The 26,836-nt window shown below is 35.6% G+C and overlaps 1 protein-coding gene across 4 annotated transcripts in view; it reads left to right on the top strand.

Moving 5' to 3' along the window:
* Positions 1 to 25,846, top strand: part of LOC138704808 (DNA ligase 1-like) — an 81,922-nt gene extending 56,076 nt beyond the window's left edge. For 2 of the 4 annotated variants that reach the window (XM_069833083.1, XM_069833081.1), the window contains 2 exons: positions 1,927 to 2,036; positions 12,849 to 25,846. In XM_069833083.1, coding sequence (XP_069689184.1) covers positions 1,927 to 2,036; positions 12,849 to 13,144 — 406 coding nt within the window. In that variant the 3' untranslated portion in view covers positions 13,145 to 25,846. Of the gene's footprint in view, positions 1 to 1,926; positions 2,088 to 12,848 lie in introns of all 4 variants that reach the window. The other 2 variants (XM_069833084.1, XM_069833086.1) reach the window with 2 other exon arrangements.
* Positions 25,847 to 26,836: the final 990 nt, after the last annotated feature.

The raw sequence follows: 26,836 nt of genomic DNA, 5'->3' as shown, positions 1-26,836 counted from the left end.
CTGTCTCCCTGACGACAATCATTCTTGTCTATGGATTTCATGTAATTCGCCAATAATAATTTAACCTGATTCACAAATTAAGAAGCAGAAAAATCATTTTGCGAGGAATACTTGCGTAAAGGCATTTAATTATGAGACATAAAATGATCGCAAAACCTATATTGAAGAATGCTGGGTTGAGATTCATATTAAAAGCAGAAGAAGACTATTGAAAATTAAACATACATAATTCCTCCAGTCAGCTCTTGGAATGAAGGTTCTGTAAACAGTATGCTTGGCAATTTAAGAAATGCTGGCACAGTGATGTGCCAATGCAAACATCACAAATTATATCAGCATAGTATTTGTAATTATTATGTTATTTATTTATATCAAATGGCTGGTACATCGATATGAGATCTTTAACCACAAAACTTCAGTCAAACACAGTAAATAAGAAATAACGAGTACAGAAAGGAGGCTTGGATTAATATTCCATCTTGTTTCTTGCTTCTCAATATCATTTCCCCCCCAGTGACACCAATTAAAGCTGGGCAAATTTTAAGGTACTGTCAGTCCATTTCTTCTTACTGTTTACACAGGGAGCAATAAGGTGTTTCTATGATTCCAATTCGAAAAAGGTGTTTTGTTAGGCACTCATGTCCTGTTTGTAGTCGGAAGAGCACCACTGCAGTCCTTTTGAGCCATTCTGGTAGATCTAGAATTAAGGTTTTCCACTGTGCAATGTTCTGGCTTTGAGTTGTTTAATATGATAGTTTTTGAAAATGTTCTGTATGTCTCATTTGACAGTGGTATATGAAGTGTCTTCTATCTGCATTTGAAATATTTCTTAGCTAGGATGTCTGCTTGCTCATTGGCAAAGACCTGACAGTGTGTCCTAATATCCATTGTAATGTAATTGTTTCATTAGCATCCGAAGGCTCTTTTATTTTTTTGCACTTTGCGGTTTCTATGGCTGTATTTTCCAGGGAAATGATAGATTGGATCGCATTATTATGTTATGAATATGTATAACTTCATTTGAAAAGAATCACGTTTAGTGTTATGCCCCAGAATGGAACACAAACATTTAAAATATTTACTAATATTTTTATGCTCGACCATGCCGAAATGTAGTAATTATACACCTTGTAGCAGCCCTTTAATGGACCTCATTAAAAGTACACCTTTTCATTAAAGTTCAGGTTTTCCACCAATCAGAAAGCAATATGAAAGCACAAGTATCGATTATTCTCGGAAATGCAATCGAAAGACAACTAGCGAAACGTCACGGAGGCTGGAAATCCAATACTGTCGCAGAAGGTTATGTTCTGTTACTATAATAATTAGCGTTAATTGTAAATAATATTGAAATAAATTCAATTTGTCATCTCGTTTTTCAATGTCTAATTTAATTTCAATGTTATATCGATATTAATATTTAGTTTACTCTTTAGATTATATCAAGGTCAATGACATTTGTTCCTCGGAAAAAATCAATACTTTCGCGTCTGTGCACATCTCACAATTTACGAGATATTGCACAAGGTCACTTCCGCTCCCCAGTCAGATAAGAATAATATGAATACTTATGAATAATTTCAAGTTAGAAATATGGTCGAGCATAAAAAGTCGTATGAAACTTGCCTATAATGATAATTAAGATGCTCGTATGAAAATTATGTACTATTATAACATCTAGTGGTAGGACGCATCCATCCTTCAATGTCTCCCATGTTCTTGTTGGCCAGTTCCCTACAGACTCTGGATGAAAGATGCTGATCACATAACCTTTTTGTGATTTATCGACATAGGAGCTCTACCTCCCTGTCTCCTGCATTTCTCAGTGCTGTGTGTGTTTCAGTGTGTTAAAATAGTGAATATGGAGTGTCAGACACATTGAAGCAAATGAGCTGCTTTAGTAAACAAGCATGTGTGTGTTTACAGTGGTTCCATAACACAGCAGTGCTGGAGTGAGTTTGATAGTGGACAGGCAATTGAGGAGGATCATTATACCAGGCAGAGGAATCAATCACGACGACCCCAAACACGGCAAGGTACTGCGGCTTCCAAACATAGCTCAGCCTGATTCATCAGTATGTTGTAAGGTATTGCACACTTTGTTCAGACTTTGAAGTGGAGATGAACAGCATTATAAATCTATTTAATTTACAACTTGCATAATAAGGGGTCCCGCACGTGGCATCGCGGTCTAAGGCATCCTGCCTAGGACGCGCATTACGGAATGCGCGCTGGTTCGAGTCCTCATGGGGGAAGAAATTTTCTCATGAAATTTCGGCCAGTGTACGGGACCAGTGCCCACCCAGCATCATGATGCACTTGGGGAGCTACGCTACGTAGCGAAAATCCGGTTCAGCAAACCAGCTATAACGGCTGGGGGATCATCATGCTAACCACACGATACCTCCATTCTGGTTGGATGATCGTCCACCTCTGCTTCGGCATGTGAACGTGAGGCCAGCAGCCAGCTGGTCGGACTTGGCCCTTCAGGGCTGTAGCGCCATGGATTTACTTTTACAAATAATAAGGGAGATATTCTGACACTGCATAAGAAATCACATAGGAGATTTCGATAGAAGTACACATTTTCGTAATATTTTAATAAAATTATAAATTTCAACATCTTGCTCCATCTGTTTGTCTCCTTTTTCAATTAAAATACAAGTGCATCTCTTTTCGACTCAACAGGAGGAAAATATATATATATATATATATATATTTTTTTTTTTATCCAATGCCACCAGGTTGTCTTTTCGATATTTCTGGTCTTCTCTCTTGGCTGTGGCTTAATTGTAACACACTTCTGAGGTTGGGGTGCCTGGAAGGCGGAGTTACATTACCCCGATGATGTGATAGGATGATTATGATAATGTGGTGCCAGGAGAGGTCTTAAATCTAAACTTAACCTAAATTCCAGACCATGGACGAACACAGAAATAATCCCCTTTAAGGAAAAATTCCTGTGCTCTAACCGGGAATCGAACCCGGGACCTCATGGACTATAGCCAGAAGCTCTTATATATATACAGGGTTACTACAGAAGAAATAGACACTTTTAATGTTCTATAAATCCAAAACTATTAATGTTATTAAGAATCGGTTTACACTGTTTTATAAGTTTACTTTGGGAACTCACAGATGTTCAATATGTGCTTCCTGTATCACATGGCACACATTAAGACAATAGTCTAGTTTATCCCAAACCTAGTATAACATACCTGCATCGAAACTTGTCACAGCTCTCGTGATGCATTGTTTCAACTCTCCTAAATCATTAGAGGACGTAAGCCTTGTCTTTCACAAGTCCCCAAAGAAAAAAGTCGCACAGTGTGAGATGAGGGCTCCTTGGTGACTACCGTGCAAGGCGCTGCTGCTGTCTATTGCATGATCAATTCAGTGCTGTGGAAGTGTTTAGTCGAGATAATTTCTAATTTCTAACACCTCACTGTCAGTGGAGCCGTGCTCCATCCTGTTGGAAGATGAAGTTCCCCATCAACAGTTCCTTAGCCTAACAGCACAAAATATATATATCACTACCACGTATAGTCATCTTAGCTATTGGGTGGTATTAACAAAAATGAGCCATGATTTAAAAATTACTATTTCTGGGGCACATCTCCTTTTCGTATTACAGTAGAATTCCTTATATCTGGCAACTATGGGATAAAAGAGCCAGTGCTGGATAACCGAATTTGCAGTTAATTGGAAAATATTTTATAGTTTATTTAAAGACATAATTGGTACACTTGTACAGAGATGCCACCATCTTGCAAGTACTGTTCCCAAATCCACCTAAATCACTTAACTGGCTGTCTCGAAAAGGGGTTGAAGTCGTGAATTAATTCTTCTGCCATTTGTCAAGCAGGCAAGAAAGTTGTTATTTCCTAATGCCAAGCATTTGACAATAAAGTCATTTGACCTCTTGCATTCCAATATTTTTCAAAGATATTGTCATGGTCAGCCACTGAAGCACAGATTTTGAGGTGTTTCGAATCCATTTCTTGGTTTGAGTTGCACAATGGGCAGTTAGGGGACTGATATATTCCAATTCTATGCAGGTGCTTGGCCAAACAGTCATGGCCTGTTGCCAATCTAAATACAGCTCCAGCAGGCAAGAAAGTACATATTATTCACGTAATAGATATTTATGCACCTGAAAAAGGCATATTTATATAGCATGTAACAAAAGTCTTTGGAGTGAATACAGTTGTCTTTTTTAAAAATGGCGACTTCTGGCTTCACTTTTGGCGATCTAGATGACCAGGGAACGGATTTATATGGACTAAAAATATATGAAATATGTAAATATATATGTAGTTATTTTTACCAAAATATGGAATTAAATATGGATTTTTACCAAAATATGGAATTAAATATGGACTTAAAATTATAAAAAAATGACTATGTATGTTAAATATTGGTACATTTTAATCAAACTAAACAAAAAATATAATGGACGTACCTTATCTTCCAATGTAGTTTCAACAAAACACAATTTTTATTGTCTGTTACCATAACAATAGGTTACAAACATTTCTTTCAAGTGCTGAAAAGTGAATCTTCTTCTATTGTCTCTGAGGATAGATTTATACTGACTAAAAGAGCGTTCGACGTCACAAGAAGTAACTGGTACATAATTCAATTTCACAATGTCTGCTGGGGATAAGTCCAAGTTAATCTTCACTGTTGATTCACCACTCATCACAGCAACAACCTTTTGTAGTTCTTCATATCCAGGGTTTTTTGAAAGTACAGTGTCCACCTTAGCTCTTACTGCATCTGCAACTTTACCTCTACCACGATTCAGTTGTTCCACAGTACTATTTATAATTTCAAAACTTTCAGATAGTGAAAGGTGCCTATTTTGGAGACTTTTGAGCGTTTTTATGATGCATGAAAATGTATGCTGAATGTGAGCTAAGTCATTCTTCACACTTATGTCACAGGTAACTGTTTTCGCAGTATCAATTGAGACTGCATCTTCAGAGTCCAATGCAAGGAGAACATTGTTAATAGAGTCTATATGTTCGGCATAATATTCAACTGCTTCTAGCCATGTACCCCATCTAGTTAAAATTGGCTTTGGTGGCAATGGAATTTCAGGGTACATTTCTTTCAACACGTTAACTCTACTGGGAGCTTTGAGAAATACTTTTTTCACTGATGAAATCAACAAATCTACTTTAGGGAAATTGTCTCTGACCACTTCTGCCACACGATGAAATGCATGCGCCACACAAGTAAAATGAGTCAATTTAGGATATACAACAGATAATGCTTGTCCAGCTTTGACCATATAAGGGGCAGCATCGCTAATAAAGAATAACACATTATCGTACATAATACCCTTTGGCCACAGGATACCCATAGCTTCGTTGAACAGTTTAACTATAGTTTTGTTATTGCACTTTTCTAGAACATCACAATGTAAAAGAATTCGTTCAGAATATTGTTCACTTAACAAACCGATAACTACATTACCAACAAGTCTACCTTCTTTGTCGGGAGTCTCATCAATGGAAACCCAAATTGAACTATCTTTAATTTCATCTCTTATCTTCTGTATTGTCTCATCGTAGATGGATGGAGCATACGTCTTCCTAAGTGTTGACTCATCCGGGATTGTATGTTGAGTATATTTTTCAAGGAATTCCCTGAAGACCTTATTCTTTAGTTTGTAGAGAGGAATATCAGCAGAGATGAGAGAACGGCACAGGTCGATGTTAAACTCAGATCTTACATTCGATGTTGTTGGTTGTGTTAAAAACAATTGTCTCTGCTTGGAATTTAGTTGTTTGTTGGCCTGATGTTTACTAGTTGTAATGTGTTGTTGCACCAGGAACTTTTGTGTAGATGATACTGCACACTGACACAAATTACAAAATAATATTTTATTGTCAGTTGATAAACCATCTTCTTTAAATTCTGAAATGTAACTTGTTAGTTTTGATTTTAAATTGACTGAATGACGTACTTTTGGCATATTTACCGTCTTTATAGTATGATTTACAAAACTGAACCTATGTGTACTCTGACTGGCATTTAACTGTTGAGCTGCACAACTGAAGTCTGTTAAAAATTTTAAATTAAATTAATACAGTTTTGTAACTTACTTTCCCATTGTTGATAGGACTGCTAATTTTCAAATAACTCTGATGTTAAAGGGATTACTGAACATGTGTTTAAATCTCTATTGTTGAAATGTATTTTTAAAAGTTAATGGAATTTTGTTTTGTTTTATTGTTAAACCTAATATAATATGGACTGTTTTATATGAAATATGGAAAATATATGGAAATTAACGAAAATATGTACTAAACTCTAAAATATGGAAAAATATGGAAAATAAAAGTAGGATTTTTCAACCCTACACATTGTGAAACATAAAGATAATGCAAAATATAAATTATATTAGCTTTATAAGTAAATATGTATTTACATATAAATCCTTTCCCTGTAGATGACTGTTTCTTTGTTTAGCGTGTGCAGTAATTGTGTGAACATTGATAATACTGCAATCTAGTGGTAGAAGATTTGGATGCCTTATTAAAAAAGTAGGTCCTGGAATCGAACCGAGGACCTTCAGTTCTACGTACTGAGTGCTCTACCACTGAGCTATGCTGGGGATCCATGCGCATTGCCAGATCGAACTCCTTTCCTTGGTTTTTCCTTTTTTGGCCTATTCTGTGTTTCGACATTATGTTATATCATCCTATACTCGTAGGAGCACACTCATATGAGTATTGGGTTGTCAGAAACCAACAGTTATATACTGTTAGACAATTGGATCTTTATGGTGATATTAATTTTTAAGTTCTACATGATTCTCTGTTATGGTTATTTTTTATTATTAATGGAGAAAAAATTTGCTCCAGCACTGGGGATAGAACCCAAGACCTTCAGTTCTACGTACTAAGTGCTCTACCACTGAACTATGCCAGGGTTTCATCCACAGCACTGGTCCTGGGTTTGATCCTCAGTGTTGGAGCAAGTTCTTCTCCATTAATAATAAAAAATAACCATAACAGAGAATTCTGTTATTAAGAATTAATAATATCATCATATAGATCTAATTGTCTAACACAGGGTCGTCAACACACACTGAAATGGGTTATGGGTAAGCAGTGCATGGCAACATGCACCGTCATGCAGGAGGAAGCATACCCACCAGCAGCCACGAATGCACACTGGTGCTGTAAGAGACGTTAACCCGAGAGTCCTGTGTTCTGATGACTGCTGGTCTAACAGTACAGAATTGTTGGTTCTCGGCCACTCAAGTCATATACTGTATGAGTGTGCTCCTATATTGATGACATTATACAGGAAAACTTCATTTATACGATTTTATGGGGGGCTGAAGGAAAAAAAGTGAGAAAAACTGAAATGGCATTTAATTACATTTTAAATAGCATTAAAAATAATAATTGATATCCTGTGATTATTTTACAAAAGAAAGTCAGTTACAAATACACTTTCTCTTTCTTCCACCCATTGGAATTCAAGAACCAATTAACAACCTTCTTGTCATATCAGGTTGAGTCTACTGTCAAAATATTTTCAGTTTGGAGGGGTGTTAGAATAGTTGTATTCAGTGCGGTCACAGCTTTGGACCTGGATTTTCATTGTTTAAAATGTTCTATATCTTCCCTCTGCAAATACTGTTGTTGTTTTCTAATGCCAGGCATTTGACAATAAAGTCATTTGACCTCTTGCACTCCAATATTTTTCAAAGATATTGTCATGGTTAGCCACTGACGCACAGATTTTGAAATGTTCTGAATCCATTTCTTGATTTGAGTTGCACAATGGACAGTTAGCGGACTGATATATTCCAATTCTATGCAGATGCTTGGCCAAACAGTCATGGCCTGTTGCCAATCTAAATGCAGCTACAGACGATTTGCGTGGTAAATCGGGAATCAACTGTGGATTATGATGCAGAGAGTTCCATTTTTTCCCTTGGGATTGAGTTATCAAATTTTGTTTGTTGAAGTCTAAGTATGTAGATTTAATCAATCTTTTCACAGAGGAATACATAGATTTAGTAACAGGTCTGTAAGTAGCAGTGCTGCCCTTCTTTGCTAAAGCATCCACATTCTCGTTTCCCAGAATTCCACAATGGGATGGTATCCATTGGAATACAATTCTTTTATTGAGTGTTATTAGTTGAGAGAGCATTTTATTTCCTCTTCAAATACTTCTCTCTCCTCTCTGAATTGGTTCTCCCATTGGCGCATAACTGATTTACTGAAGCTAGCATGTGTGGAGACAAGAATGGGCAGCTTCGAGTAACTCGAGGTGCACACATTGAGTTGCATTGATCATTTTCCGAAACTCGGAGTGTCTTACATCAAGTTACGTAAAAAGTTATGTTATAAACCATTTTTATACTTGAAATTATCACTTATTTCTCGATCCCTCTAAGCAGAACACGATGTACATCAAGATCACATAAGTCTTAGCAGAAACAAGAAATAGGAAGTATTAGTTTCTGGCAAAGAAACCGTTCCATTCCAACCAAGAAAAGAATCAGTAGCAGCATTCCTTCTTGCGAAACATTTCCATCGCCTCTTCATCCTTCTGTCTCCAGTGTATGTTATGTCAAGGTAGTGAAAGTATTTTGAATTGGGACCATGTTATACAGTACAGTGCTGTGAAAAATTTTATTTATAGAACTTTAGGGAACTATATTGGGAAGTACACAGACGAATGGTTTCTATCCAAGTGTCTGGGCATTAAATTAATCATCATCATCATCATCATCATCATCATCATTATCATAATCATCCTCGTCGTCGTCGTAGTCCTCCTCCTCCTCCTCTTCATCATCATCATCATCATCATGACAAGTATTAGGCCGAGTGGTCTGTTACAGTCTTATTTTAAATTAATACCGTAATAATATTTCTAAATCTTAGACAGCATTGTTTAATTCTATTTGTGGTTGTTGTATGTATGATAAAAGCAATATATTCGTCAATGAATGACTCGAAATGGGTAACAAAACTGATTTCTAGGATAAAGCAATGCCAATTGAATGCTGTGACTCAAATATTGCCAAATAATTAACCCAGGAAAAAGTAAGCGAAGTGTAGTAGAACTCCAGATTTACAGCTCACACCATCTAAACAGAAAGCTATTAAATTTTGTTTCAGATGACAATCAGTGAAGCATGTTCATTCAAAGTGATAACAAAGTCTTGAATAGGGTTTTTTCATTTGTCCAATTAAGTTCTTGCAAATCAGTAAACACATTTTACTGCTTCCTCAGAACTATTAATATTGCATCTAAGAAATATAACTAAAAAACCTTTTTTTCCTAAACTATACTTGCTTTGTTAATAATGGTGTAAAGCTTTGCCTGTTCTATTATTTCAGTTATTTTCGAAGAAATATTTCTTAGGGGGGTATGTGCTGCGATAGTCATTGTGGTTTGACAAGAATGTAACGAAATTCTGATATTAAGGCCATTCTTCTTTTGTAGTTAAATTTCATTACTTATATCTAACATAAAGCAGTTATGCTGAGTCAAACTACACATTGTATTGAAGATATGAACAGTTGATTCTATATATTTTTCGTTTGATTTATCAATTATTTGTCGTTACTTATTCCTCTCTTTTACTTTCCTTTGTTATCAGCTTTAATAATAAATTTAATATGATTGCTTCGAGCAGCATAGTCGTTTATTTTTGCATTATGTTTACTTCAGTATTAAAAAGCTGGAGAATTTCGTATTAAATTATGTTCTTCTAATATTTTAACTTAACAAATTTAACAATCAGTTCTACAAACTGCAACAAATTTAACAAGTGGCTCGAGTGAACCAGTGCAAACCAGTTGAATGACACCATTGTATGCAACAAAGTGTGTAGTAGTAAACAATATGAATTTCATCACTTTCTCAGGTTTCCATCAAATAAGTAATATGCTGATTTGTCTTTCCTCATTGCAATTTGAATGTAAATAAATAGCAATTTTTTTAATTAGTGCTACAAAACCAGTATGTTTATACCAGCGATGGGGAAAATAGGTGGAACGAACATAATCAGCAACTTACTCACTCCACATCTAAAACAGCAAGGTAAGGTGTATTTCGTCGTTTCTGGGTTTGATTGTTTATAAGGCGAGTCCAAAGCTGTGCAGTGGTGTAACCCAGTAGAAACGCGATGTAATAGTTGTGTTGTTATACTCCTGACCTAAACTAATAGGGTGCTGATAAATGTTAATAGAACGAAACAAGCATTTACATTTTAGTAATTAAAATGTATTTACATAAATAGAACGAAAATAATAATTTTGTTACTTCATTCGGTAAACAGATTGAATGAGTAATGAACAAAGTAAACAGCAATATAATAATAATAATAATAATAATAATAATAATAATAATAATAATAATAATAATAATAATAATAATAATAATAATAATACTTTATTGCCAGAACAAAGATACATATTGATTTTTTTATATAAAAACACTCTAGCAGCCCCAGAAAGACTAAGTTACATATTTGTGCTCATGGAGCATTCCACATAATCTTAAGACATTTCATTGAATAACAGAGTAAAATGTAAAAAAGAAGAAGAAGCAGAAACACAGATATCACAATAATTGAACTTTAAATTTTCTCTGTTAACAGCAATGTTTTAATTGATTTTTTAAAAAATAAGGAGCATTAGCAAATTGTATGTTTAGGAATTTAGCTATTATCATGTTGTAAAACCTTGGGCTGAAGTTGTTACTCCCTTCCAAGAACACCTAAATTTCTCTGCTATATGTTTTGAGAGAATATAACTAACACGAAGTTTGTTTGTTGTTAACAAACTGAAGCTGGCTCACCTTTGGTTTTTAATGAATGTTTTAATTCTTTCAATTTCTTATTGCGGGATGGCCTACTTAAAAAAGACATAAATTAGCGTTTAATCTGTAAAACGACTACACAAAACGTCACGATACTGTAATATCAGGCAGGATTACTGTTGTAACAATGTCACCACGATATAAATACAAATTGAAATATTTATCTGTGAAATTCTTCTCGCTATAATTCTGTTCATGGAGGGATTTAAAATGCCGGAACACGCTAAACAAGGAGCAGAATACCTCCTTGTTGCACAACAAAAACAATGCTTTGTTATTTTGAGGAACAGAAACGTACTTATATTCCCATTCGTCTTTGTAAATGTATCTTTTTACTTTGCTATAGGACATGATTCCACCACTGATACTCGCAGACTTGTTGTGACAGAGTGGTCACGATTTGGACAGAAACAGATATAGGAATGAGTAGTCTGCTAGCTAGCAGTGGGAGGGGTTCGACCAGGACGAATAGAAGGAATAGTGTACGCACTCAGCGAGTTTACACGAGTCTGCCGCAACGCGGTGCTTCTATCGCTAGGCTCCTGACTTGGAGGAAGTTCACAGTTCTTGTTACGCTAAATGTAGTCCTTTTTAAAAGCAAATTTCTACCATTTAACCCGTCTATTCGTAACTTTAGGAATACCTGCATAGTTCCTTATTCATAATTAATAGCCTTCTCTCAGTTAATACTATTATGAACGTTCGTAACAGAAAATACAATGGGATCTGAAACGCTACGAAAGCGATAAGTTCAGTATTTAACAAGTTGCGAATTCAGGGACAGAAAACTCTACAAAATGTTAAATAAAACCAGAGTTGAAAGATATTTTACGTGCTTATAAATTAATTAAATTACTCACCATATGAATGATTAGTTGTCTGCTACCTTCCAGAATTTGCGAGATGACTTGGCAGATTTACGAGCTTGTAATTCCCTTCGGATTTCCTTTGTCCTGAAGAAGAATCGGCACTTTAAGTAGTGGTAAACCAATTTAGGAATAATATCCATGATGTGTTCTCTGCAACAACCTGTTCCCAAAGACTGGATCGTAAGAGCGTCAATAGTGTCAAGACAGTCATAGAAGATATCACCCCCACATTGCACTCGCTGAGCTAATCTTTTCTTTAATTTTCATTTCTGTTTGAAGAAGTACATCGTACACAGCTTGGGAGGGATGGGTTAAAAAACTGACGTTCCTATCGGATCCGTAGTCCTTAATTTTGGGTGAGAGCTGCACAATGTTTAGACACATTACTTTTCTGTCGAAGGGAATGGACACAGAGGGTACACGCAATAAACTTAGAGGAATGATTTACGACATAACCTGCCACATGATACACTAAAAATCTGTCAATCAACACGGCAGGAGTGGTATTTACCAACTCGGGCACAGCATTTTCCCAGCCTTGACCATGTATTTCTTCACAAAGAACAAATTTTTTCTTTTATACAAGTTTCTACAGACTTCTTAACTGCCTTGTTACGTAATAATGTCTTTTGTCACTATTTCTACCGTATCCCGATCTACAACCCGGAGCAGCAGTACGACATTTTTGCAATTATTTTGTAAACCACCACACAATATTCTTTTGTCACTGGTTAAGTCAAAGCACAACAAATTGAAGACTTCTACACAAACCCAAACAACAAAGCATACTAACAACCCCTAGCAACTTTCACCATTAAACGCGCGAGAAATTGTATTTTCGAGGTGTCTGATCTCAGACAAACGATGGACTTTAGCGATCGAAGCGCCACTAGTTCTCAGGTCCGCCACCGACAGCGAGAGAACATAGGAGTGCATACACTATTCCTTCTATTCGTCCTGGCTCAACTATGAGGGGAAGGAACACACTGTGCTACTTTTCCCCATCCCTGGTTTATGCAAATACTGTTAATACTGGAAAAAATAATACATTCGATATTATAAGCCCTAGTTACTTCATATGATTCAGATTTGAATACACAGTGAAATTTATTACAGAGTTGGTTTTGGAAGGAGGCGAAGGTGAAATTGAGGCTCCGTTGTCCCCAATACACTGCTTTGTTCCTATCAGTGCTCAGCAGGACTCTGAGATTGACTACTACAACCAGTTTCGAGTTTCAGCTGCCAGCACTGAAGCAATCGTGAGAGGACGCGTAGGTAAGAAAAGGACTTATAAACGAAAGAAAAAAAGGGGACCCAAAAAACAAAGAGCAAAAAAGAGAAAGAAGACAGCTCCAGCACGTACAAAGATTTCTAGTTTTGGCTGTGCCAAAAAACTGAAAGATGTCTGGTAAAATTCTCATATGAACATTCCCAAATTCCTTGTACAGTTGAATAAATAAGCCCTCTTTTTTCACAATTGTATAGTTTTCCAAAAACTTAGTTCCACTTACAAAAAAAAAAAGAAATGTTTTATATAGCTACATAATTTCTTAATTTTTTTTTTTTATTTTTAATATCTTGTACATTTCATTGCCTGTGTGTTGCAGTAATATACGTAGTATGTGCTCTTGTAGTCTGTGTGTGTTGTCATACATTTTTTTTTATTTAATATTGTATAATCTGATCAGGGAGAAAAGTTACGATTTTTTTTCTTTTCTGTTCAAGTAACCAGTATACAATTAATAATTTTTTTGGTACTCAGTCCGTGAAGTGGTTGCTTTAGAGGCAGGTAACAGTCCGTAACATGAACTATTATAGGAATCAATCCTATAAGTCCTCATGACAACACTTTATGGATTGAATTTGTCGTAACCACAACAACACATTATTCAAGTGGCCGGCTTTCCAAAATTGATATCGAAAATACATTCTAATAGATAGAAAGCCATGGCATGCCAATATGAATAAATATTGTAAATAATATCAAATTTTAGTTTAATACTAGTTTTAGAAACCACTTTATGGACTGAGTTCCAAAAAATATTGTACGTAACAAGTACATGAAACCTTCAGGAGCCTCGTGTAATATTATGGACTCAGCTTATGCCTCGTCCATAAACATCAATTATACTCGTCTGTTTCACGTACTAGTTACGTAAATAACTGTTATGTATAACTATATGTATATTTACCTAGAGAAACAGCAGCTATAAAATCAGTATTAATAACATTCTTGTTCCATTATGTATGGATTCCCTCAAATTCTTCAGCTATTGTCAGATTGAAGGTCTTATGTTGTAATTGCGTGTATATTAATAAATCTTATATTTTGTATTATTTTCGAATTATGCCATATCACCTAGTAAAATTGAGACTCTATAGAATGAAAGAAGTAGCAAATACACATGGTAATCTTCTTATATGCTTATATCTTTATGAAATTCTTCGGGTGACCTCAGGAAATTAGTGTTCTATTATGAAAATATGTCAACAGTGTTGATCTAATAATAATAATAATAATAATAATAATAATAAAAATTAAATAAAACCTTGACGTTGTTCTATGTTCATGCATTTTACATTGGAATTTTGTGTACGGTAGTTTTTAGAAATAAAGAGTAGGAGTAACACATTGTTATATATGTACATATAAATACATTAATTTTCATAAAATGTCTTTTGAATGCGTATTATTTATATATATAAAAATATTTAATTTTATTTTTATGTAGATTTAATTGAGTCTCGAGAAACAATATTATATACTTTTCTATCTACAGAAATGATATATTTCATATCTTTGTCTCGCTTTACAATCCATTCTCACATAAGACAATAGGAGAATAGTCTTTTAATTCTTAGTCCCAATATCAGCACCCTTTCCTACCACCAACATGTTCTTAAGATACCGTTCATCACACCTTACTTCATCACTTTCTGTAACTGATGTGAAGATTATGTAATTTTTCAGCTTGAAAAACTTGCATTATATTCTCCAGAGCTCCAGAAATAAAAATTAGATTACCAGATACTTTTTCGCCCATAGAAAAGTTTATTTTGAGCACAATATAATGGGACTGAAAGTTCATTCAGTTTGTACATCTATTAACTCGCCCTTGGTAAGTGAACAAAAGCATTAAAGCATTCTGGTGCCTGGTTTGTACTGTTCATGTCAGTTCATGCCCCTTGCAGAATTGTGAGAGGCATCTGCATAAAAGACGTGCGGACAAAACATTTTATTCACAGCATTTATCATCTATTAAAAATTTATAATATAAATTCATCAGATGAGCTTAAGCCCATATTGGAGTTTATTTGGAGCATAATAGAACGAGACTGAAAATCCACTCATACCAGATAATTCGTCCTTGGTAATTTAACAAGGACATTTCTGATGCCCAGATTTGTTCTGTTCATGTCAGTTGATGCCCTTTGTACAGTTGTCAAAAACATCTGTTTGAAAGACATTCTGACAAAACATTTTCTTCAAAGCATTTGCCATCTCTATTAAACACACATAATAACAAATCTGTTTACATAATCAGTGCATATTCTTAATATTAGCACTCATTCACCATTTAACTGCAGATAGAGGGCTGTAACATTAATTAGAATGTAGTCACTTCAGTGTTTATAAAATTAAATGCCAGGTTTAGAAGTATTTTGGACGGTGTTCGTGTAAGGGGGTTAAGTCATTTTTTGTGCAAATGTAGTTTTGTTCTCCAGATGAATACACAAGTTGTTTTGTTCTCCAGATGAACATAAAAGTTAAATTCTATAAGTGGGTTTGCAAAAAACAAAAGAATACTAGCATTTTATGTGTTTTATTTATGTAGAAAATCATTTGCAATAGGGGTCTCAAAACTCATTTTTATGACTTATCACCCTTTACCCAAACACCATCGTTTTTGGTATAAAGTGTTATAATTTTGGTAACTGTGGGTAAAACTACACAAATTCTGTCCTTCTGTGAATGGCCATGAGAAAATAATGTACAGTAGAATCTGTCTTAACCGGCACCAAAGGAACAAGGCTAGTTCTGAATACGAGATTTTGCCGGATAATTTAATAAATACTGGTAATACAAAAAAAGTTCGTATTTCATGGTGCCAAATATTGAAACTGCAGCCATATGAAGCTTATTTCTCTATCACCTTGAATAAACATCACACAACACAAATAATACACTAATTCTAGGTTAGAATATTCACTGAAAATTAAAGTTCATGCAAACTTCCTAATGTGGTAACATTGACGGCCCGAACATAACTAAATAAACATAAAAACAGTGTGGATTTTCTTTATTAAAACACGTCACACAACACAAATAATACACTAATTTTAGGCTCGAAAATTCACTAGTTTGTGCGAACTTTCTAATGTGGCAAAACTGGCAATGTGGCAGATTTAAACTAATTTTTTTTGGCTCACCCAAAGGTTATTTGGGTGCCAGTTACGAGGGATTTTACTGTACTTTAAATCAGAAAAATGTATTGGTGTAACATACAATGATTGAAAACCCTTATTTTAGGAATTAAAACTAGACTTTCATTAAGCAATATGAATTGTTAAATTGGTCTTTTTATAACATAATGGAATATGGAATGATGATATATGTACATGTACTTTTAGTGTGGATAGATACATATAAATATTGTAATTTGAGCTCTTCACAGTCTCACTGGAATTTCAATTCTGCTAGAAATCATATGGAACTCTAAGCAAGTTTTACACTAATACTAGTGGTCTTCAATTGACAGCCTTGTTGGTCACAAGTGGTTTTCTAGAGTAATTTTTGTGGTCCCGCCAAACATGTAACAAAGTGCATAATAGATAGAGATGGTAGATTTTTGTAATTATGATAAATATGAAATGTACCCAAATGTATCAAAATAAGTAATTTTATGTTTAAAAGCATGTTAAGTATATTATTGTTTTTAAATCCGCGATAAAATGCGAAATCGAGTACAAAATTCGAAATGTATGTGTTTCTGTAAAATAAGAGCGAAATTACATTTTATGAGATAGTTTAGTCTTTTTGCAAAAAAATAAAAAATAAAAATAGTAAAAAAAATAGGATCTATGTTACGTCCTGCTACACAGAGGTTCTTATATTTTTTTCGTCTTTCTATGTTATAGAGAGTGAAACAGATTAAAGGAGATCATATGGTACTGTTGCCTCAAATCAATGGTCTAGAGGTAATGTTACTGCATAGTAAATGAGATGTCTGTCTGTTTAGAGATCAAGTGTTATAAATAATTTATAACAAAGATATATACAAGGAGTAAATTACGTGCAATATAAAAATCCTCAATATTAAGGGTTATAAATATGACTAATTTTTGTTCATATAAACTATGCTGTACATATTCCTTTATATTATATTCAAGAATTTTATGTGGAAAATGTAGAAAATATGTTTTGGCGAGTTTCTTAATGTTCACAATTTTACTGTAATTTTATATATTCCTTTATTTATTATCTGGAAAATGTAGAAAATTCGTCTATTAACACACAGATGACACTGAATTTCTACCACCAAACTTTGCATAAAAAATGTTCAATCCAAAAATTCTACAAAATGCTAAACTATAATGTTAAAAGTGCTATAAAATGCTAAATTTGTTTTTGAAGTGCTAAATTTTTCATTTCAAGTTGCTAAAATCTACCATCTCTAATAATAAATATAATAATTGTTTCTTGATGATTTTACTGCTTTCTTACGAGCTTAATTGTATTCTAAAACATTTTGTAACTTTCTCATTTTTATATTTCCTATATTTCGCAATGGTCTGCTCATGGCTTCATTGCCAGATGCAAGGCACTAGACAACAACATATTTCGCAATGGTTCAATTTCATCATATTGTGAACGATATTATCATTTATCCTTTTTCTTGAACTGCTGTTCAAAAGACGTACCTAAATGAACTTATTTAATATGCACCCAAATTAGAAGTTGAACTTGAGTTTTCTCGATCACACTGATTTTATTCCATTTATAAATTATAATTTAAGTAAAGGTAAGGTAAAACCAACCCAATTACAGGCCAAATCTGCCAAAGGGTGGCAGGAGGTTAAGGCTCACATCTTTACAGACAATCGGCAGGAGGGATATCAGGCCTATGTGCTTGCCATCTTTGCCCCCAAGGAAATGCTTCTATTACTCATTTCTGTTAGAGGCTGAGTAAATTCCAAGGCCATAGTGCAACTCACGAAAACATGGTGTTCATTAGACGAAAAGCCAGTAATCATAACAAGAATACACGTAGGTATGCTTTACAAAAAACGATTGTAGACTGATCAGAACCAAGGACTGTATGATGGACGATCTACTAAGATATCAAGATAAGAAATGTTTGCTCATAATAAACCGTCAATCGCCTGTTGTTATTGCATGAGTCATCTGAATCAGGAGAGCCAGATTCAGGTCACAACAGTCATGCCCACTAGGTTTTGAGTCATTAGGCCGGGTGCACACAGAATCAGATGCAACGCGGTGAGGCGAGATGTGACGTTTTGCTGTACAGTGCCTCGCGACAGGTTAACACGGTCTGCTCGCGACAACTGATTTGCTGGCTGTGTGGGTTTGGAAAACTGGCCTAGGTTAGAAAATGGCGTCAATGAAAGAGGACTATCTATATGAGAAATTCTATTGTATTTGGTTATTATGTCCTAAGGATGCCTAATATGCCTAAAAATCTATAGGATTGAAAGAGTCTTAACCCTTAAGCAGTCGCACTTAACCACCCCATTCAATTAAACCGTTATTATCTCGAGTATGCGAATTCCGATTTCAAAAATGTTTACTGTTATTGTTACCTTACCAATTCCAATAAAGGTACTGAAAGTTTCGTAAGTTCAGTCTTACAGAATATATAGTTACGAGCTCTGTAATATCTGACTGGGGTGTTCACAATATCCCGCGCGACGATTTAAGGGTTAAAATGAAATAGTACTAATGTAGTGCACAAACGTCATTTTCTATGTTTATGACTACTTCATGACTCATAATAAAGAAAAATAGTATATTAAATCAATAATGAGTGATAGTATAGAACAGAGAAGTAGACCTACTACAAATTATTATTATTATCAATATTATTACTCACCTGGTGCTTTCATCTCATTTGTAATTTCTCACATATTTTTAGAAACTACATTATTGTCGTGATATTGTTTCAAAGATTTTACAGTACGTATATTTCCTGTACTAAAACAATTAATTTATCCACATCGAGCTCCATTATGAATAATGTGCACTAATAAATAATAATCCGTGGCGCTACAGCCCGTGAAGGGCCTAGACTGACCAGCCGGCTGCTGGCCTCACGTCCACATTTCAAAGCAGAGGTGGACGATTATCCAACCAGAATGGAGGTATCGTGTGGTTAGCACGGTGATCCCCCCAGCCGTTATAGCTGGCATTCGCAACCGGATTTCGCTACCTATCGTAGCTCCCCAAGTGCATCACGATGCTGGGTGGGCACCAGTCCCATACACTGGCCGAAATTTCATGAGAAAATTTCTTCCCCCATGAGGACTCGAACCAGTGCACATTCCGTAACACGAGTCCTAGGCAGGATGTCTTAGACCACGGCGCGGGACAATAATGTGCACTACACAACAATATAGTATTTGTAGATAGTGAAAGCGTGCAATCATAGCCACTACTAACGCATGCGCAGTACACTGCAGCTATCAGACAGTCTCCTCGTGCCTGCTCGCGACTGTAGCGCCGCGTCTGATTCTGTGTGCACCACATAATAAGAAATCAATGGGAGACAAGTACCACAAGACAAAATGTCGCATCGCGTCACATCTGATTCTGTGTGCACCCGGCCTTAGAGCAATAAAGCACGGAATTCATTGGAGAATGCATAATTAGTATTTTAAATCCTCAGTTAATGTTGTTTTCTGATAACATTTCGAGTATTTGCTGTAATGTGGTAAGTGAGTTTCGTTTTTTATTCCATTTATCAATAATTGCTGTTCTTCTGTTCAGTGCATGCGCATTGTGTAGTCAGGGCTTTTTTTCCTCCATGCAAGTGCGTGGTATAGTCTCGGCTCTTACACTATTGCTTGCCAGAAGCTGGTATGTGGGAACTATGTGCACAATTGTAAGAATCGCACTGTACTTCAGTAAATAAATGGTCAGCAATAATGGCTAGGAGGATTATGTTACTCCTGTACTGGTTGTATGATCACATCTGCTGAGGCATTTGTACGTAAGGCCAGCAATCAGCTGGTAGGCCTTGCCCTCTATGGGCTGTCGAGCAATGGTTTATATTTTTTCTATGAAAATATTGTTCGCAACATGATAAATAATTGAATTCTTCCAAAATACATAAAACATATAACCTTTTTTCTAAGTATAAGGTCATTCAAAAGTTACTTCAAACTGTAAATATTATAATATTTCAGGCAGATGGGGGGAAGTAACTTTGTTTGGCAAACAGTGAGGTTTGGTTTTCACAAAACTTTGGGAATATGACTGTCGTTCTCTTGTTTAACAAATACCATTCTTTCTGCGAACCATGCACAGCATATTGCAGACAAAATCTTCGAATATTCCCAATTTCTTGTGAGATAGCATCTCAGTTGTTGTAGCGTTGTTGGATGTGCCACAAAAACTCATTCTTTAAGATAATCTCTCAACCAAAAGTCAACTGGATTGAGATCTGGAGATCATGGAGGCCCTATTGCTGGAAAGTGCCGACTGATGACACAGTTGCCAGAAATTATGCAATTAATTGTTTTGCAGGGGTTCAAATGTGGGACAGTGCATCATCTTTAATAAAGATTATGTTTTTCAGATCGTGATACTTCAGTCTAGGGATGACAAAGTTCTATAACATACTGTAGTAGAATGCTCCCCATTTACTTTGGCAATCTCTATTACTCCATTGTTGTCTTATTCGAAGAATGATGAATTGCAAAATGAAGCCATACCACGCAGTGACTTTCAAATCATGAAAACCTTGTCATTTTCAGACCAAAATCTACAATTATGTGTGTTAACTCCTCCATTAAGAAAGAAGTGTGCTTCGTCTGTTCAGAAAACTTTGTCTAGCCATGATTCATTCATTCATTCAATCATTCATAGTGTTCTGCCAAGGGCGGATCTTTCACTGCAAACCCAGCTTTCCCCAGTCTTTCCTATTTTCTGCTTTTCTCTTTGTCTTCTCATATGATCCATACGTCTTAATGTCATCTATCATCTAATATCTTCTTCTATCCCGAACTCTTCTCCTGTTCACCATTCCTTACAGTGCATCCTTCAGTAGGCAGTTTCTTCTCATTCAGTGACCCAATGCCTAACCAATTCCTTTTCCTCTTCCTGATCAATTTCAGCATCAGTCTTTCTTCACCCACTCTTTCTAACACTGCTTCATTTCTTATTCTGTCTGTCCATTTCACACATTCCATTCTTCTAGATACCCACATTTCAAATGCTTCTAGTCGCTTCTCTTAACATTGTTGTAATGCCCATGTTTCTGCCGCATACAATGCCACACTCCATACAAAGCACTTTACTAGTATCTTTCTTAGGAATTTTTCCTGAGGTCCGCAGAAGATGCTCCTTTTCTATTAAAAGCTTCCTTTGCCATTGCTATCCTCTTTTCGACTTCCTGGCAGCAGCTCATATTACTGCTTATAGTACACCTCAAGTATTTGAAGCCGTCCACTTGCTCTACTGCCTCATTTAGAATTCTCAAGTTTACCTTCTTTATATTTCTTCCTATGATGGTCTTCGTCTTCTTTGCATTTATCTTAATCCCATATGCTCACAGCTGTCATATAACTCCAGTAGCATATCTCTTAGTATTATCTCCTCTTCTGCTAACAATGCCATATCGTCAGAAAATATTATGCACTTTATTCTTCTTCTTCCTACGGTCACTCCTCCCATGTTCTGAAAACAATTCTTCACTAAATTCTCCAAGTAGATATTGAACAGGGTAGGTGATAAAGGACATTCATGACATACTCCCCTCCCTATTTCAGTTCCTTCTGACATTTCTTCTCCTATCCTGACTTTGACTTGTTTCATAAGAAGGTTACTGAATAGCCTCGTCTCTTTTCGCTCCACACCAATTTTCTTTAGAATCCCCATCAGTTTATTCCAATCTACTCTGTCAAATGACTTTTCTAGATCAACAAATACTATATACACTTCTTTATTCTTCTCTAGGTATCTTTCGCAGATTATTCATAGCAATCCAATTGCATCTCTCGCACCTTTCCCCTTCCTGAAGCCAAACTGCTCTTCTTCCAACTGTTCTTCCATCTTAGAATATAAATGTTGATTCAGTATTAGCAGAAGAATCTTTGCCGAGTGTGGTATCAGGCTGATAGTCCTGAACTTGTTACATTTCTTGACATTTTTCTTCTTCGGTATTGGAAGCAAGATGGTCTCCATAAAATCTTCTGCCAGTCGTTGCATAATGATAGAATTTCGTTCTTGTCTTCACCCAAGCATTTCACTAATGCAATGGGGATTCCATCAACTGTTGCTTTCCCATTCTTCATTTCCCTAAGCACTAGTTCAATTTCTTCCCTTAAAATTGAAAATCCTCTTTCTTCTTCTAATATGGCTGCTTTATCTTCTATAGCCAAGTCATCTGGACGATTCGCTGTCTCATATAACTCTTATACATATTTCGTCCATCTGTTCAGTATTCCTGGTTTGTCTGTTATTTCATTTCCAATTTCGTCCTCTATCAACCACATGGATTTACTTTTCTTATTTGTGAAGTCCAAATATTTTACTTTGTGGTACATTAAATTGTTGTTGTTGTTTTCTAATGCCAGGCGTTTGACAATAAAGTCATTTGATCTCTTGCACTCCAATATTTTTCGAAGATATTTTCATGGTCAGCCACTGAAGCACAGATTTTGAGATGTTCCGAATCCATTTCTTGGTTTAAGTTGCACAATTGGCAGTTAGGGGACTGATATATTCCAATTCTATGCAGGTGTTTGGCCAAACAATCATGGCCTGTTGCCAATCTAAATGCAGCTACAGACGATTTTCGTGGTAAATCGGGAATTAACTGTGAATTATGATGCAGAGAGGTCCATTTTTTCCCTTGAGATGAAAATGGCAAGTTGTAGCCGATTTAAGTGAACACCATATTTTAACGTTTTGGTGGCCACTTCATTCACACACAACCCCCAGAATGTCTGGAGGACCACACCTGCTGTTGGTCAACGGGTCCATTGGACCTAGCTGGGAGATCTTGTTGATCATCAGCTTTCCCTCCTTAAGCCACTGGAGGACGATTTTAGTGCCATAGTGCAGGTCAGCACTAGGAACAGAATAGTAATATGCGTTACAAGAGCGGTATGTTGAAGTTTTCATGTTCGAGGAAAAGTTTGAAAAAGCAGTAACGTTAGTGGAGTTGTAGAGTTTACTTAATTTTTGCAAATATTTAAAAACAATAATTAACAGTGCAATTTAGGTGAAATTGCAGCGGTAAGTTTCCAATTTATAATTATTACTATATTGAACATCTCTAAAAATAATATGTTAAAAGCCTAAAGCAGTAAAATCAATATGTCACTTAAGCGGTAAGAAGAGGGAAATTGTTATGTGTGTTAGGTTGGGAATACTGAATGTGGAATTTTAGACTTTCTGCAGATTGGTTTTGTGCAGAAACCAAGCAAATACGCACAATCTCGCACAAAAGTAGAAAGAGGAGGAAGGAAAGTGAAATGAACCCCTAGGCCTCGAATGCTCTAATGCTGTCGGGGTCGAAGAAAGTAAGAGTTCAGTCAGAGGACTGGATAGGAAGGGGTAAAGAGGGAATTAGGTATTGAATAGAGTGAAATTATACCAAATTCAGTCATTAACTCATCAAGCTGACCATTGCTAATTGATGAGTAGCCCCTCCCTTTAGTTCAGCTTGTAAAATTATGCATACTAACAGCTGCACCACGGGAAGGTAGGGATGGGACATTGGGTATTTGTCCAGGTTGGTTCCTTAAAGCCTTCAATGTGAAGGATTAATGGCTCTCACTCCCTGTATCCGACAGATACCCTAAATACATTAAATTGTATCTTTCTTTTCTCTCCAGATCCTCTATTTCTTTACATTTCTCTTTCATCTAGTCTTCCTTCGCCTTATCAGTTTCTCTTCTTCGTTAAGTTTCCTGTAGGTTTTTCTACCTTCTTCTGTGGTTGATGTTTTTTCATTTTCTCTTTTCCTCCATCTTCTCCAACATTTTCCCTGTGACCTAAGGTTTCTCAATTCTCACACCTTCTCTGTATCTATTATTTCTCCTGCTGTTGTCTGTATACAGCTGGGTCCATTACTATTACTATTCTCAGGTGTGGATTCTAATGAAGCGGCTTTCTCTTGAAAATTTGCTTGAAAGTTTCTTCTTTCCTCTTTGTTCTTCAGTTTTTCCATGTTCAATTTCTTCGTCACCTGTCTTCCTTTTATCTTCTTCAGACGAATATCTACTTCGCCTATCAGCTGGACATGATCTGAGTTAATATCCATCCGCTCCTGGTAAAGTCTTTGCATTTTTAAGCAATTTCAGAGGCTTTCCTGTACCAGTATGTAGTCTATCTGGTATCTACTTTCGTCCCTTGGGTATGTCCATGTGTATTTTCTTCGTTTATGTCAACAATAATTGCATTTCTTTTACAGAAATTCACCAAAGTAAATGTATATTCTATGGCTCAATTGAGGACCGTTTTTGCAAAACTTGCTAACTGAAAAAACTAAATTTTACAGGAGAGGCAAAAAACTGAATGAAGACAAATAGGTTATAGGTGCAACCATCACTCTTTGACACACTATAATGAAGAGAAATAATTCAATTTTACTAAGATAACTTTAACATTGTGTAGAGGCCTGCTTTATGTTAATGAATCCATCAAAATCTCAATTTTGCAAATTTTGCAGTTAGCAAGTTTTGCAAAAACGGTCCTCAATTGAGAGCTTATGAACCGCGTAACAAATCTAAGTGAGGAAATTTTGAAAACATTTCATTGAGAATTTAAAAAAAAAAAAAATGATGAAATATCACTGTAATATGTAACTTGAAAAAAAAAAATTGTATTTCATACAAAAATGAAAATATGAAAATTTCCTTGCTTGCAACTGTTTTTTGAGTTATGTTACATGCACCATGCAAATTTCTAGTGAATATCTTAAATGAGATTGAAAGTGTATAAAATTTTGTTCTGCAGAAATGAGGAACGAAGTTTTTTTACAGTTAAATGTCCCAAGAGTGAGCATGACCACTTAAAAATAATAACAGATCAGCTGTTTGATGCAGTTTTCTTTAATGATATTTACATAGATGAAGCGATTTTTTTATAAAAAAGGAAACAAATTTTATTATATAATTTCAAGGAAAAAATTGTTCCGGGCCAGGTATCGAATCCGGAGCCTTTGGTTGAGCGTGGCAATACTCTACCAACTGAGCAACCCAGGAACTGCATCTTACACAGTCTCAACTTTTCTTTTTATATCCATATACCTCACGTGGGCTGACAAGACGCCAGAAACTCAACATTGAAATTATTCAAGTCTGCTTCAAAGGGAGCTATACCTAAAAGCCAGATTTGTATAAAATTTATTATATTCGGTCAAATTTTGTCATTTTATATAGGTCCTGCCCCTTAATGTGTTAATCGATAAATTGGTATCTATTGAAATGCAGACAGTAACAAAAGAAAAACCTCTATGTTTGCCTAACATAGAGGTTTTCTTTTCTTTCCTACCTCAAATATTGTAAGATTTATAACTCTTCAAAATGTGAAGTGACTTTTGAATGACCTTAAACTTTACATACGTTTAGGATACCTTCAACAAGAATTATACCACCTATTTGAAGCTGGTTAATCTTAATTTTGTGCTTTCTATATAGAAAATTGAAGACCACTGGTTTACACGAAGAAAGTTATATTCTGTTTGATGTGTCTATTATTTCATGTTGGTAATGTTATAGGACATAACAAAACTCAAAGCTGTTTCTCATTATGTAAATGCATTGGGTATAACTACAACTTAAATTCTGAACTCGAATATCTTCCTCAGAAATCTATTTGTACAATTGTATCATATTTTGAAAATAAAACATTTCTCTAATAAAACTGTAAAGCATTTTTGAAATATGAGCTTTAAGGCTTTCATGGTGACTGTGATCAGGATTAAGTTTTTGGGTATTCCACCGTGTTCTGTAATTTGACACGTCAAATGTTTCGGAACTACTTACAGGTTGCATTATCAGGGCAGATAAGTAAGCCTGAAGGGGGAGTCGCCTACTCTGTCGGATGACTGATTGGTCTTGTCTATCCGTCCTGTTGATGGAACCTGTAAGTAGTCCTGAAACGTTGGAAATGCCAAGTTCCAGGATATGGTGGAATACCCAAAAACCTAATTCTGAACTTTCTTGCAAAGTGTATACAATGTGGAGTTTCGATTATGATCCTTCATTTGCTCCACAAAATTGCAATGGTTATGAAAACAATGATGGAACAAAATAACCCAAACTTCTCTCCCTCATCCCTTCTTATTCCCTGTTTCTCTCTTTTCCCTTCATACTTCTCCCTCTTTCTCTTCCTTCCTTCCTTACTTCCTCTTCATACTTTTCTCTTTCTGTCCCCTTTCTATTTCTGCCTTTTTTTCTCTTTATTCCCTTCATATTTCTCCCACTTTCCTCACTATCTTCATACTTCTTTCTCCTTCCCTTCCTACTTCTTCCTTTTCCTCTATCTTTACTTTATAGTTCTTTTCTCTTTCTTCCCTTCATATTTCTCCCTCTTCCCTTCCTACTTCTTCCTTTTCCTCTATCTTTACTTTATAGTTCTTTTCTCTTTCTTCCCTTCATATTTCTCCCTCTTCCCTTCCTACTTCTTCCTTTTCCTCTATCTTTACTTTATAGTTCTCCTTTTCTCTTTCTTCCCTTCATATTTCTCCCTCTTCCCTTCCTACTTCCTTTTCCGCTCTCTTTACTTTCATATTCCTCCCTCTTTCTCTCTTCTCTTCCTACTTCTTCCTCTTTCTCTCTCTTCCCTTTGTACTTTTCCTTTTCTCTCTCGCCCCTTCATATTTCTCCCCCTTTCTCTTCTCTTCATATTTTTC

Source organism: Periplaneta americana, chromosome 8 (assembly GCF_040183065.1).
Source record: "Periplaneta americana isolate PAMFEO1 chromosome 8, P.americana_PAMFEO1_priV1, whole genome shotgun sequence".
Classification (NCBI taxonomy): domain Eukaryota; kingdom Metazoa; phylum Arthropoda; class Insecta; order Blattodea; family Blattidae; genus Periplaneta; species Periplaneta americana.
The sequence above is the reverse complement of the archived record's forward strand: the minus strand, read 5'-3'. Positions and strand labels throughout refer to the sequence as shown.